A 12387-nucleotide genomic window follows, 5' to 3' on the forward strand; every position below is an offset into this window, starting at 1 on the left:
CTCACCATAGAGAGGCCGGAGCAGCGCACCGCCGCCCCCAGGCGAAGAGGTGACGCATGCGCATTAGAAGACGCCGGGGCGCTGGAGGCGCACGCGCGTTAGACGCCGCCGCGGCAGTGGCGCGTGAGGGCCGACGTCGGTCGGAGAGCAGCGCGCAACCGCGGGGTGGACCGGGAAGGCGCGCGGGATTTGGACACGCGCGCTCAATAGGGAAGGAGGCTCGGACGCGTCCTCCTGCGGGCTAGTTACTCTGGGCAACGAATAGCGATCGGCGCGCATGCGGATTAAACGCCCCCGAAGTGGCGACTGCCCACGCGCAGTGCGTAAAAAAAGCAGGTTTTACGCATGCGCACTCAGGAATAAGCCCTGTGAGCGTCTAGACGCATGCGCACTGGAACGCAGAGAAACGAAGGGAATGGGCGCACGTACCCCCGACTGGGGAGGGAACAGAAACTGAAATATGGCGCATGCGCACATCTCCCAACTACCCCTCTCAAGCCTCCTAACGGCCACTGCCTGGCAGCGCGAGGCGCCTGAACTGTAGTGCCTGCGGCCGTTTACGTAATTTGCATATTTCCCAGCATGCCGTTTTCCCTCAAACCCCGCCAAATAGCGTCATTTTACCCCATTTCAATGAGAAAAATTAACTGAAAAAAAATAAAAAATATGAACTGCCAGTAACTATGTGATGATACCCAAATATCACTTCAGTAACTCAGAATTATTTACCTCACCCTAACTTGGACATATATTCGAAATATACCTAGGCATTAAGGTCTAATTAACATATTCATAAGTAATCGTTAGGGGACTAGTTAGTTGACCAGTAGGAGATGCTGGGTGTTAATTAACATTCTGGCGGCGGATGAGCATAAGGGGCACCATGGAGTACAGCCGAGCCAGCAACCGGCGGAGCAGCAGCAGCGTCAGAGATGGTAAAATAAGGCGAGGGGTTCAGGAGACCACGCCCCCTAGGGGGTTAGACCACGCCCATTCACTGTGCAGGCCACGCCCCTTTGGACAGGCCCCACCCACCCCAGTAGAGGACACACCCTCATGGGGATTAGACCGCGCCCAACTATGCACACTCCTTTAAGAGAGGCCACGCCCCCTCTTTGATTAGGCCACGCCCATTTCGGATGGCTCCCAGTTCCCCCCTGCTCTGACCCGCTAGACCCCCGCCTCCCAGTGCCAGGACAGAACCCAGGAGTCCGGGTCCCCCTCCCCCCACGTCTCTGCCTCTAGTTCTCCGCTCTCCTGTTCCTATGAGCCTCCACGCCCCTTCCCCAGGGTCCCTCCCTTCCCCGCCCCCCCCCTCTGAGCTCTGTAGTTTCACAGTGTCCAACCCCCCATTCACTGCAGTCAGGTCCAGGCAGCTACAGGACTACAATTCCCATGGTGCCTTGCGGCTACATCACCTGATTGTGCCCCCCCCCCCATCGGACACTTTTTGTATCATGGCGGTTGTAGTTTGAGTCCAAAGTCCCATTCCAACCAACGGAGTTCAGGGAGCGCAGGCACTACAACTCCCATCATGCCTTGCGGCACACCCTGCGTCACTCAGGTCCCCTATCTGCAATGGGGAGCGATGTAGTTCTCGGAGACCCCGCCGCCCATGGAACTCTACGAGGCCAACGCAGCCCGTGGACTACCAGTCCCATGCTGCCTTGCGGCACCGCCCCCGTACCGGGGCTCCCCCATTCGCCCCACGCCCGGGGATGTAGTTCCGCGGGGCCCCGCTGCCCAGTCAACCCAATGAGTCTCGGGTCGCTGGAGAACTACATCTCCCGCCATGCCCCGCGGCCTCCCATCATTCCCCGCCCCTCGCCCGCCACGTGTCTCCCCGCTTTGCATTGTGGGAGCGGCAGTTCCGGGGCGGCTCCGCTCCCGTCTTCTCCTATGGGGCGCCTCCGGCTGTAAAACTACATCCCCCGTGATGCCCCGCGCGCCGGCGCGTCTGCGCGCTGGGGGACAAGCGGGGCGGCCGCGGCCTGTGCGCGTTGGGCACCGCTTGCTGCTGCGGAACGGGAGCTGAGACCCCGGGGGTGAGTGGGGCGCGGCCCCCCCGTGTAAAGGGGGCAGGGGTGGGGGATCTGCCCAGCGCAAAGCGAGCGGGGGGGGGAGCTTCCCCCCGGTGCCAAGGGGGCGGGGAGGAGGGAGCTGAGCCTCCAGTGGGGGAGAGGGATTTGCACCCCAGTGCACCGCGGGGGAGGATTTACCCCTCACCTCCTCCTCTGCAGTGGGGGAAGGGCCGTTCACCTCCCCCACCTCTGGAGGGGGAGGGGTGGGGTGACTTACCCCCAGTGCCGTGGGGGGGAGCCACGGGCCGGTGATTCCCCCCTCCCCCATTGCAATGCAGAAGGGGTGCGGGGGTCATGGAGGGTCATTCTACTGCACAGTATGGGGGACCCCCTTGTCTAGGGGTGGATGGTTCAGGGAGCCCCCTCCTCCCCCCATGTGGCTGGGAATGGGGAGCCCCAGCCTGAGGGTGGAAGAGGCAGGGGTGCCCTGTCGTTCCTGGGCCAGTGGTAATTTCCTATGTTGATTCGGGGGGTCAGAGAGAGGTGTATAATTGACTCCTGTGCCCCACCCCAGAGCCAGCCGCATCTCAGCGCCGGGTAAGGGGTCCTTGTATAACCGACTCCCTTCCCCTCCCCAGAGCCAGCTGCATCTCCGTAAGAGGCGAGGGGTCCCACCCCAGAACCAGCTGTGTCTTGGTGCCAAGCAAGGGTTCCCCATATAACTGACCCCTCTTGCGCCCCACCCCAGAGCCAGCTGCATCTCAGTGCTGGGCAAGGGGTCCCTGTATAACTAGCCCCCTGCCCCACCCCAGAGGGGGCGCATCGCAGCGCTGGCTGGGAGACATTGTACTGTCTGTGCTGGGAGCTTGCGAGAGTGTTGGCTTGTGGGGCTGCAGGCTGAGCCCCCCCACGCTCATCACACAAGTGAGCAGGGCTTTGGCGCTGGCTGGACTGATGCCGCCTCTCTCTGCAGAGGACGGGAAAATGAGCAGCTCTGAGGAAGTGTCCTGGATTTCCTGGTTCTGTGGCCTGCGTGGAAATGAATTCTTCTGTGAGGTGAGCAGTGGGGCTGGGAGCCAGGACTCCTGGGTTCTCTCCTGGCTGTGCGAGGGCAGGGGGCTGGGAGCCAGGACTCCTGGGTTCTGTCCCTGGCTCTGAATGGGGACGAGGCTGGGAGCCAGGACTCCTGGGTTCTGTCCCCGGCTCTGGGAGGGGAGGGGGCTGGGAGCCAGGACTCCTGGGTTCTGTCCCCGGCTCTGGGAGGGGAGGGGGCTGGGAGCCAGGGCTCCTGGTTTCTGTCCCTGGCTCTGGGAGGGGAGGGGGCTGGGAGCCAGGACTCCTGGGTTCTGTCCCTGGCTCTGGGAAAGGAGGGGGCTGGGAGCTAGGACTCCTGGGCTCTCTCCTGGCTGTGGGAGGGAAGTCTAGTGGCCGAGGGGGAGGGAAGGCGGGAGGGCAGTGCACCCGGACTCCTGGGTTCTCAGCCCGGCTCTCTCCCCCCAGGTGGACGAGGATTACATCCAGGACAAGTTTAACCTGACGGGGCTGAATGAGCAGGTCCCCCATTATCGGCAGGCGCTCGACATGATCCTCGACTTGGAGCCAGGTGCCGGGGGGGGTCCCAGCGCTGGCAGGGGGAGGGGTCCCCCTCTGATCTCCCCTGGCCCCATCAGCTCCCTGCCCGCTTTGCATGTGGCCTTTGTCTCTTTCCTTGTGGGCAGGGGCCCTGCCACTGCCCCCCACCCCACCGAATGGGCCAGGCCTGAGCCTGGCATGCTTGGCACCTGCCCTTCGTACGACTGACGGGCCGGGCTGCGTGTGGCACGGTTGTGTGTGCTGCAGGGTGTGTGTGTGTGTGTGTGTGTCTTGCACAAGCGTGGAGGATGGGTGTGTGTGTCCATTGCATGTGTTGTACAGTGAGTGTGTGTCTTGCACAAGCATGGAGGACAAGGGTGTGTGTGTGTGTCCATTGTGCGATTGTGTGTGTTGCACAGCATGTGTGTGTGGCAGAAGCATGGAGGACAGGGATGTGTATTTATTGCAGAGTTGTGTGTCTTGCACAAGCATGACGGATGGGTGTGAGTGTGTGTGTTGCACAGTGAGTGTGTGTCTTGCACAAGTGAGGAGGGGTGTGTGTGGGTCCATTACATGGTGGTTTGCACGTGGCACACCTGACTCTGAGCCCCTTGTCCCCTCTTGCACGACCGCTGCCTGAATTGCATGTGCCTACCCTTTGCATGACAACAAGGGTCTCGTCATGACCCCCTCCCTGGGCAATGGCTGTATTCACACCCAGCCAGTTGTGCGAAAGCGGCGTGGGTGTCTCAGCCATGCGACGGGCTGGGCTCGGGGGTGTCCGTTGCCTAATCGCTGGGACTGGGGGCCCACCCACTCGCGCCTCTTCCTTCCACTGTAATATTGCCAAATATAAGCCCGTACGACCAGGAATAAAGACCGCCGGCCAACAGGGGTCCCGGGGGAGAATCAGCTGAACGGAAGCTCCCCGCACGACGCGGGCGAATGCGAGGCTGGCAGGGAGATTTGTACCTTCCGTGGATGGCGATTAAGAGATTTCAAAGCCAGGAGAGTTGTCAATTCAACGACTCCAGGGTTCGACGGGACCACGGTGCTCAGCTCACCTGCCCTCCCAGATTGCGCAGGCCGGAGCCCAGTGATTCCTAGCGCGGATCTGTTAGAAAAACATCCCGTCTTGACTGCAAAATGGCTGGCGATGGAGAATCCCCTGCGACCTCGGATCTTGTGCCAGTGGTTCATTACACTCCTGGGACGAATTTATGCTGGATACAAACAGGGGAATCACGAGGTTCTTTTCCCTCCGGTGCGACCGCTGCTAGGATCCTGCATCCGGTTCTGGCGGCCGCAATTCCAGAAGGAGAGTGATCGATTGGCGAGGGGCCGGCGAAGAGCTGTGAGAATGCACGAAGGACTGGAAAACAGAGATTCCAGGAGCTGACTGTGTTGAGCTTTAAAACCCGCCGTGGGAATATTTTTTAATCTCACTCTGACTTGCAATACCCACTCCCACCTGCTCCCGCATTGGTTCTTGCATTTTTATCCCAGCTCCACCTGCAAAAAAACCTTAGATTCCGCAAATCCTGCGAGTGAGACAGATTTCCCCCATGGTACCAAAACCAAAAAACCGCACGGTCATTTAATAAATATATACATACACACACACACACGGAATTCAGACACAATTTTTACCTCTAAAAGAATAAAACAAATTGTGCTTAAGTCATGTTAAAAAAAACTTTAACTCCTGTTGTAACAACCTCAAATCTTTCTATCCATCACTTAAATTTAAATGTTAAAACTTTTAATTAAAAAACCCTTTATTAAAAAAAAAAAGCGCACTTGCTTTACGCTGCTGAAATTCTGTTTATGACAAACTGTTGTCGTGTGTAGATCACACAACGTGTCAAGCCAAACTCTGCCACATTTTTGCCGTAAGCACATTTTTTTTTAATGCTTATAAAAAGTAAGTTTAAAAAAAAAGCCGGGAGTTTTTTTAACACCACTTTAGCACCGTTTTCAGACTGTTGAAATGTGCAATTCAAGTTATTTATATGTCGGGATTATTATGGCTTTTTGAAAAACATTTACCAGGAAAACTGCCCCCGCGCTAGGGGTTTTTGGTCAAAATAAATCTTAAAAAGAGGCTCAACCTAAATAGCTAAATGTGCGTTTTTGTTTTCCTGCAAATTTCTGCAGTCTTGTATTTTTGCTCATCCAGTCCTGCCCTAAATTAAGTCCATTTACCCCGCTCCTGCTATTATGGCAGCGGGTCCTGGGGGATCCCAGCCCTGCTCTGCTTTGCAGAGGGAAGGCGAAGAGGGGATTTGATCCAGTCTGGAGGTGCCCCCGCGGAGGGTAGATTTGGCAGTGGGCTTTCCGATCTAGCAGACGGGGACCCCATGGGCGGAGGCGGACGGATGCTAGATGAATTCAGAGGGGAAGTAACACGCGCGTTGTTAGCACTGAGGAGGGTTAAGCAGCAGCACGATTTGCGAACGGTCGGGGTGGATGTACGGTTGCTGGCGATGTTAAATCCAGAGGGGCTGGTTTTTCTCTCTGATCGGTCGGAGGAATTAATTCCGGACAGTCGTTATGGCCTGTGGTGGGAGCTCAGACTGTACAGTCGTCCTGGCCCCTGCGATCCCGTCAGGCAGGGGGTGACCCCGAGTGCCCAGCATTCCCTGCCCCTGGCTCTGTGGGTCCCCCCCTCCCGTCTCACACGCAGCCCCTTTCCTTGCAGACGAGGAGCTGGAGGACAACCCCAACCAGAGCGACCTGATCGAACAGGCGGCGGAGATGCTGTACGGGCTGATCCACGCCCGGTACATCCTCACCAACCGCGGCATCGCCCAGATGGTGAGTGCCAGCCCCCCGCCCCCCTGAGCCAGCCAGTCCCGCCCTGGGGCTGGATGGGAGCCGGCGCCCCCTAGAGGGGACAGGCCCCCTGCCCCATTCCCACCCCTCTGAGCCAGCCAGTCCCACCCTGGGGCTGGGGGGAGCTGGTGCCCCCTAGAGGGGACAGGCCCCTGCCCCATTCCCTGCCCCCCTGAGCCAGCCAGTCCCCGCCCTGGGGCCGTGTGGGAGCCGGCGCCACTAGAGGGGACAGGCCCCCTGCCCCATTCCCACCCCTCTGAGCCAGCCAGTCCCCGCCCTGGGGCTTGGTGGGAGCTGGCGCTCCCTAGAGGAGGGAGGTCCCATTCCCAGCCTGGGGTCTCATCCTTTCTCTCTCCTTCCCAGCTTGAGAAGTACCAGCAGGGAGACTTCGGCTACTGTCCTCGTGTCTATTGTGAAAACCAGCCCATGCTGCCCATTGGTAAGTGCAGCAGGGGAATGGGGGCTAGCGGTTAGGGCGAGAGGCTGGGAGCCAGGACCCCTGATTGCCCTTCCGGCTCTGGGAGGGCAGTGGGGCCCGGTGGTTAGAGCTGGAGGGTGGGGTAGGTGGGAGGAATGCTGGGGGGCAGGACTCCTGGGTTCTCCCTGACCTCTCCCCCCCCCCGCAGGCCTGTCTGACATCCCCGGCGAGGCCATGGTGAAGCTCTACTGCCCCAAGTGCATGGACGTCTACACCCCCAAGTCCTCCCGCCACCACCACACGGACGGCGCCTACTTCGGGACCGGCTTCCCCCACATGCTCTTCATGGTGCACCCTGAGTACAGGCCCAAGCGGCCAGCCAATCAGTTCGTCCCCAGGTGAGCTGCTGCCATTGGCCGGGGCAGAGTCCGATCCTGGCGAGTTGGCGAATCCAGCTCCGGGTTTTCTCCCCTTCCTGCTGGGCTGGAGCCCAAGTCCGTTCCAGGGGATCCAGCTCCACTTCTTCCCTCCCCCTGCAGGCTACGTCCAGAGTCCGTTCCAGTGGACTCTGGATCCGCCTCCAGCTCTTCCATCTCCCCTGGAGAGCTGTATCTGGCAGCCCATTCCAGTGGATCCATCCAGGTCTTCCATCCATCCCCCTGGGGACCCGGCCCCTCCCTCCTGCCCCACATGGGGCAGTGCCCCGAGTCCATTCCAGCTGGGCACCTGGATCTGGCTCCGGGTTTTCTCCTCCCTCTCCCATTGTGGCTGCGGCTGGACTCCTTTCCAGGGGGCATATGGGAATCTGGTTCCGTGTCTGCCTTCTCCCATGCACAAACCAGGGCTGCAGCTAGAGTCCATGCCAGTGGGCACGAATACTCCAGTTCCGGCTCTTCCTTCTCCTACAGATGAGCGTTCACTCTGGAACCTACTGATGTCCCCACAAACACCTGCTTGGCAGAAATCCCTAGTGCCTGTGGGGGGCTTGTGGGCATGGCTGAGGCTTCGGTAATCCCCACCGGTCACTCCCAAATGTTAACCCCTTTCTCTCCTTTCGGTAGGCTCTACGGCTTTAAGATCCACCCCATGGCATATCAGCTGCAACTGCAGGCCGCCAGCAACTTCAAGAGCCCTGTCAAAACCATCCGCTGATCCTCCGCCCGGACACCTGGGTCCCCATCTCCTAAGCCAGCCCCTCTCCATCCCCCATTCTCTCCTGGGACAGGGTCACCTTGGTTTGATTTTTCAGGGGTCCCCTTGGACTGGTCTGAGTCCCCCCCCCGCTTCCCTCTTACCGAGTCTGATTTTAGTTGCCTTTGGTGCGTTGTTTAAATTAATATTTCGTTCTCAGAAAACACACATAAAACTCAGAAAAAGTTCAGAAGTATTTTCTTTTTTTCAAAAATAAATCGAGGAGGAAGATTTGGCTCTCATCTGTGAAAGTGGGGTCTGGTGGGTTAGAGCAGGGGGGCTGGGAGCCAGGACTCCTGGGTTCTCTCCCTGGCTCTGGGAGGGGAGTGGGGTCTGGTGGGTTAGAGCAATTGGGCTGGGAGCCAGGACTCCTGGGTTCTCTCCCTGGTGCTGGGAGGGGAGTGGGGGCTGGTGGGTTAGAGCAATTGGGCTGGGAGCCAGGACTCCTGGGTTCTCTCCCTGGTGCTGGGAGGGGAGTGGGGGCTGGTGGGTTAGAGCAGGGGGGCTGGGAGCCAGGACTCCTGGGTTCTCTCCCCGGCTCTGGGAGGGGAGTGGGGGCTGGTGGGTCAGAGCAGGGGGGGCTGGGAGCCAGGACTCCTGGGTTCTCTCCCTGGCTCTGGGAGGGGAGTGGGGGCTGGTGGGTTAGAGCAGGAGCAGCTGGGAGCCAGGACTCCTGAGTTCTGTCCACAACCCATCTCAGGACCTGACCCTGTGCCCTGCAGCCATTCCCTGGCCCCAGCCTGCTCGCTCTTCCAGTGGGCCCATGGCTGGCTGATCTCACCTTCATCTTGACCCTTGCTGGGGAGTCCAGGGGCTGTTTGAGAGCCCTGGGGGTGGGTGGTGTGGGGGGCCTGCCCCCTCCGCTAAGTGGGAGTCACTACTGAGCCCAGGCTTCAGCTGAGCAGTGGGGACAAGGGAAGAGAAAACGTGGGGGTGAGGTTGGGGCTCATAGTGGGGGGGACAGAGCAGAGACACCCCTCCCATGCTCTGCCCTGAGGCAGGGCCATGCCCCCAGATCTCCATCTCCTGGGGGGCCATATTGGCTAGCACAGAGGGGAGGCTGGCAAGGTGATCCTGGGGCTGGGGTGTGCCAGGGTGGGGGAGAGGTGCCAGGTTCTCCCTTTGCCACAGCAGGGGCTGGGGCCTTGGGGATGCTCCGGTGCCCACAGCTCTGCAGAGGAGCTGCCAGCCCCATGGCACCAGCAGGAGGCCAGGCTGGCCCGGGGGGTCCCTCACCCACCTCAGGCAGCAGCAGGTCCTGCTGCTCTGGGTCAGGGCAGGAGATGAGGATGGGGTGAAGCTCATGTGTAGAGCTGGTTCCTGGATGTGGTTTGGGGGCAGCTGGTGGGGCAGGAGCCTTCATGCTAAGGGCAGGAGGGGGCAGGCAGGGAGTGGCCTCCCCCAGGGCCCTGCCCTGGCAGCTGCTGGGTGAGTGGTGGCTGCATGGGGCTCTGTGCTAAGGAGCTGCTGGGAGGTCCGACCCCCTGGCTGGCCAGTGCCCATTTCATGGGGGGGCAGGGACACTTTCTATGGGGCTCCCCCTGTTTCAGCCCCTCCCCCTTCTCTCCCCTGGCAGCTGGGTGAGTCCTGCTGTTCCCCCTGCAAACAGCCCCCTGCTAGCCCAGTCCCAGCTCCCTCTGCTGCCACAGCTCCAGTGGGGCCCCTCCTGGATCTAGCCAAACAGCCCTCAAGGAAAGGGGGTCAGGGTGGGCCTCTCTCTGTAGTGACCACTGGACCCCATTCTGCTCCCAGAGCTGGGAAGGGGACTTGTGGGGCTCAGCTCCTAGCCTCTCCCTGTCCCACTCTACCCACTAACCATACTCCCCTCCCAGAGCCAGTGAGAGAACCCAGGAGTCCAGGCTCCCAGCCCCCCTGCTCTAACCCACCAGCCCCCACTCCCCTCCCAGAGCCGAGGAGAACCCAGGAGTCCTGGCTCCCAGCTCCCCTACTCTGACCCACCAGCCCCCCACTCCCCTCCCAGAGCTGGGGAGACAACCCAGGAGTCCGGGCTTCCAGCCCTGCACTCACTGCAGAACAGCAGGTCCTGGGACACTTGCCCCTTATCACAGTTTTGTGCCCTGGATGTTCTTGAGCCAGGGAGGGAAGTAGGGGGCTAGGAACACCGCTGCCTATGGGCTGTGTAAGGACAGGGTGGTGGGATAGGTGGAGAGAAAGAGGCATCTGTGGGGGAGGGAGAACCAGAAAGGGGGATGTGTCCAATTTGGGGGACCCTCCAGATCCCACCATCTGCAGAAATGCAGGGACCCCCCTCTCCCCCATGAGTGAACCCAGAGACCAGCAGCAGGGACTCTCAGGCTATTTATTAAAGGAAAACCAGGAGCCACCTCCGAGAGGGACTTGTGGATCTCCAGGGGCAAAGTTTCAACTCCCGGGTTAGTTCCCTTGGGATGTTGGAGATCTCCCATACTAGGAGTCACACCAGCAGAGCTACGGCCCATTCACACCCGCTAGGGACCCTGTCCAGCCCACCATCGGGGAGACCCCCCCCCCAATGGAAAAACAGACCCCAAATCCACATCTAGTCAACAGATATTCAAGCTTTATTCGAGGGCCCCTGACTGACACCCAGGTAGCCTGGCAACTGCTAAAACCAAAAGGAAGTTTACATGGGGTTAAGATCTGTTGCAGCGGAAGTAGATGTTCATGGGGGGGGGACGTCCAGTGTCCACCCAGGGAAGCGCTTACAGCTACCAGACTCCATCCCAAAGGGAGTGAAGATAGCGGCTAAGACCAAGGTCGCTGGAGGGCTACAGAGATGACTAGACTGGTGTAAATTGGGATTAACCCCATTTTTGTGGAAACAAGGTCAGAATCCCATCCTGAAAAGGCACCAGTTGTGGTTAGACAGGGCTGAATCCTGACCAAGAACCCCAGCACGAATCCAGAGCGAATCCACCAGTGTCAATGGAGGCAATCCTTAAGTCACATCAACCTGAGTCTCACTCTGGTTCACCTCTCACTGAGAAGGTCAAACTCCACCCACACCAGCAAAGCTCAGAGCAGAATCTGGGTCATTGTCTGTATCCCCCAAGACCCATTAGAATTATACCCAGTATATCTCACCCATGAACGTCTTCCACAATGGAGCAACAATGGTTTCTACTATCTGGGGGAAGGGGAATCTGGGACGTTTACTTGAGTCTCTTCCACAATTAACCTCTTTTGTTCATTGTACTTGGCTTGTCGAGGATCTAACCACCCCTGTAGCTAATACATCTTCTTCACCATCTCCAAGAGTGGCCCAGCCGGGATGTAGTTGACCATCTCTGCCACCGTCTTCACGATGTTCCTGCTGAAGACTCTGGCCACACAAGTGTCCCACCGGGGCATTTTGATGTTGTACTGGACTTGCCCGTCCACGTGGAAGACGGATATTTCATTCTCCTGCGTGCCGGACACGAAGACCAGCACCGTGGTCTCGCTTTGGATGGTCATCCTGGCGTTCTGCTGGACACACAGCGGCTCCTGGGAGAACTCGCTCAGCGCTAGATTGAAACAGGCCTTGAGCTCCTCAGTCAGCCGCTTCCGGGACTCCAGACGCGTCCGGACCTGGAGGAGCCGCTCAAGGCTCAGGGGTTCTGGGAGGGTGGATTTAACCACACACCCACCCATGGGTCATCCCCTGGGACTTGATCGCAGGAGACTAATACAATCTACAAAGGAAGGAAATTTGGGGTTAGTTCTCTGGAGACCTGGGTTCTCACCCTTCCCCTCTGTCCCAAGTGAGATGAGTTTTCATTTTGTCTCAGCCTAGTTTGGTTAATAGACCTAGAAACTGAGTAGACTCCCTTGTGACATGAATGCTGCCGAGTTAAACATCATTTATGGTCTCCACTTAGAGGAGTCTGGTGTGTGTGTGTGAGGGGGGGCAGGGGCTAGGAGCCAGGACTCCTGGGTTCTACCCCCAGCTCTGGGAAGGATGGGGCTGGGAGCCAGGACTCCTGGGTTCTATCCCTGGGCCTTCCACTGACAGTATAAATGTCCCATTTTACAGATGGGGAAATGGAGGCATGGGGGGGGGGGCGAGAAGATAGCTGACAAAGGTGGCTGGTGTTTTAAGATCTCCCAAGGGAATACACCATTGTGTGGTCTTTAAGTCACCACCCTTGAGACTTCCAAGTGGGTCAGAACCTGGTGACTAGAGGTGGGATTGAAATGGTTTTCCCATCCCAGAAACATTTGAGATGTCAAGAAAAATTTGCTATTCTGCACTGGGACTACAGTGAGCCCTTTCCGAGTCTTCTGTGTAAAGCCAGAGAGGCACCCGGTATGGACCCACCCCCTTATTTTGACCAAAAATTCTATCATGGACCCAAGAAATCTTCCCAA

General features: G+C 58.7%; 1 protein-coding gene across 2 annotated transcripts; it reads left to right on the plus strand.

The window, feature by feature from the left end:
• The first annotated feature begins 788 nt into the window (after positions 1 to 788).
• CSNK2B (casein kinase 2 beta) lies at positions 789 to 8245 on the plus strand. Of its 2 annotated transcripts, none has more exons than XM_044983998.1 (7): positions 789 to 935; positions 2995 to 3077; positions 3522 to 3624; positions 6295 to 6410; positions 6792 to 6867; positions 7055 to 7244; positions 7908 to 8245. In XM_044983998.1, exons 1-7 carry the CDS (start codon positions 866 to 868, stop codon positions 7996 to 7998), a joined length of 729 nt encoding a protein of 242 aa, XP_044839933.1. In that variant the 5' UTR covers positions 789 to 865; the 3' UTR covers positions 7999 to 8245. The 2 variants fall into 2 exon arrangements, with proteins under 2 accessions (XP_044839933.1, XP_044839934.1); XM_044983999.1 differs by lacking the exon at positions 789 to 935 and adding an exon at positions 1902 to 2045.
• Positions 8246 to 12387: the final 4142 nt, after the last annotated feature.

The sequence above is a fragment of the Mauremys mutica genome, chromosome 12 (assembly GCF_020497125.1).
Source record: "Mauremys mutica isolate MM-2020 ecotype Southern chromosome 12, ASM2049712v1, whole genome shotgun sequence".
NCBI classification, from domain to species: domain Eukaryota; kingdom Metazoa; phylum Chordata; order Testudines; family Geoemydidae; genus Mauremys; species Mauremys mutica.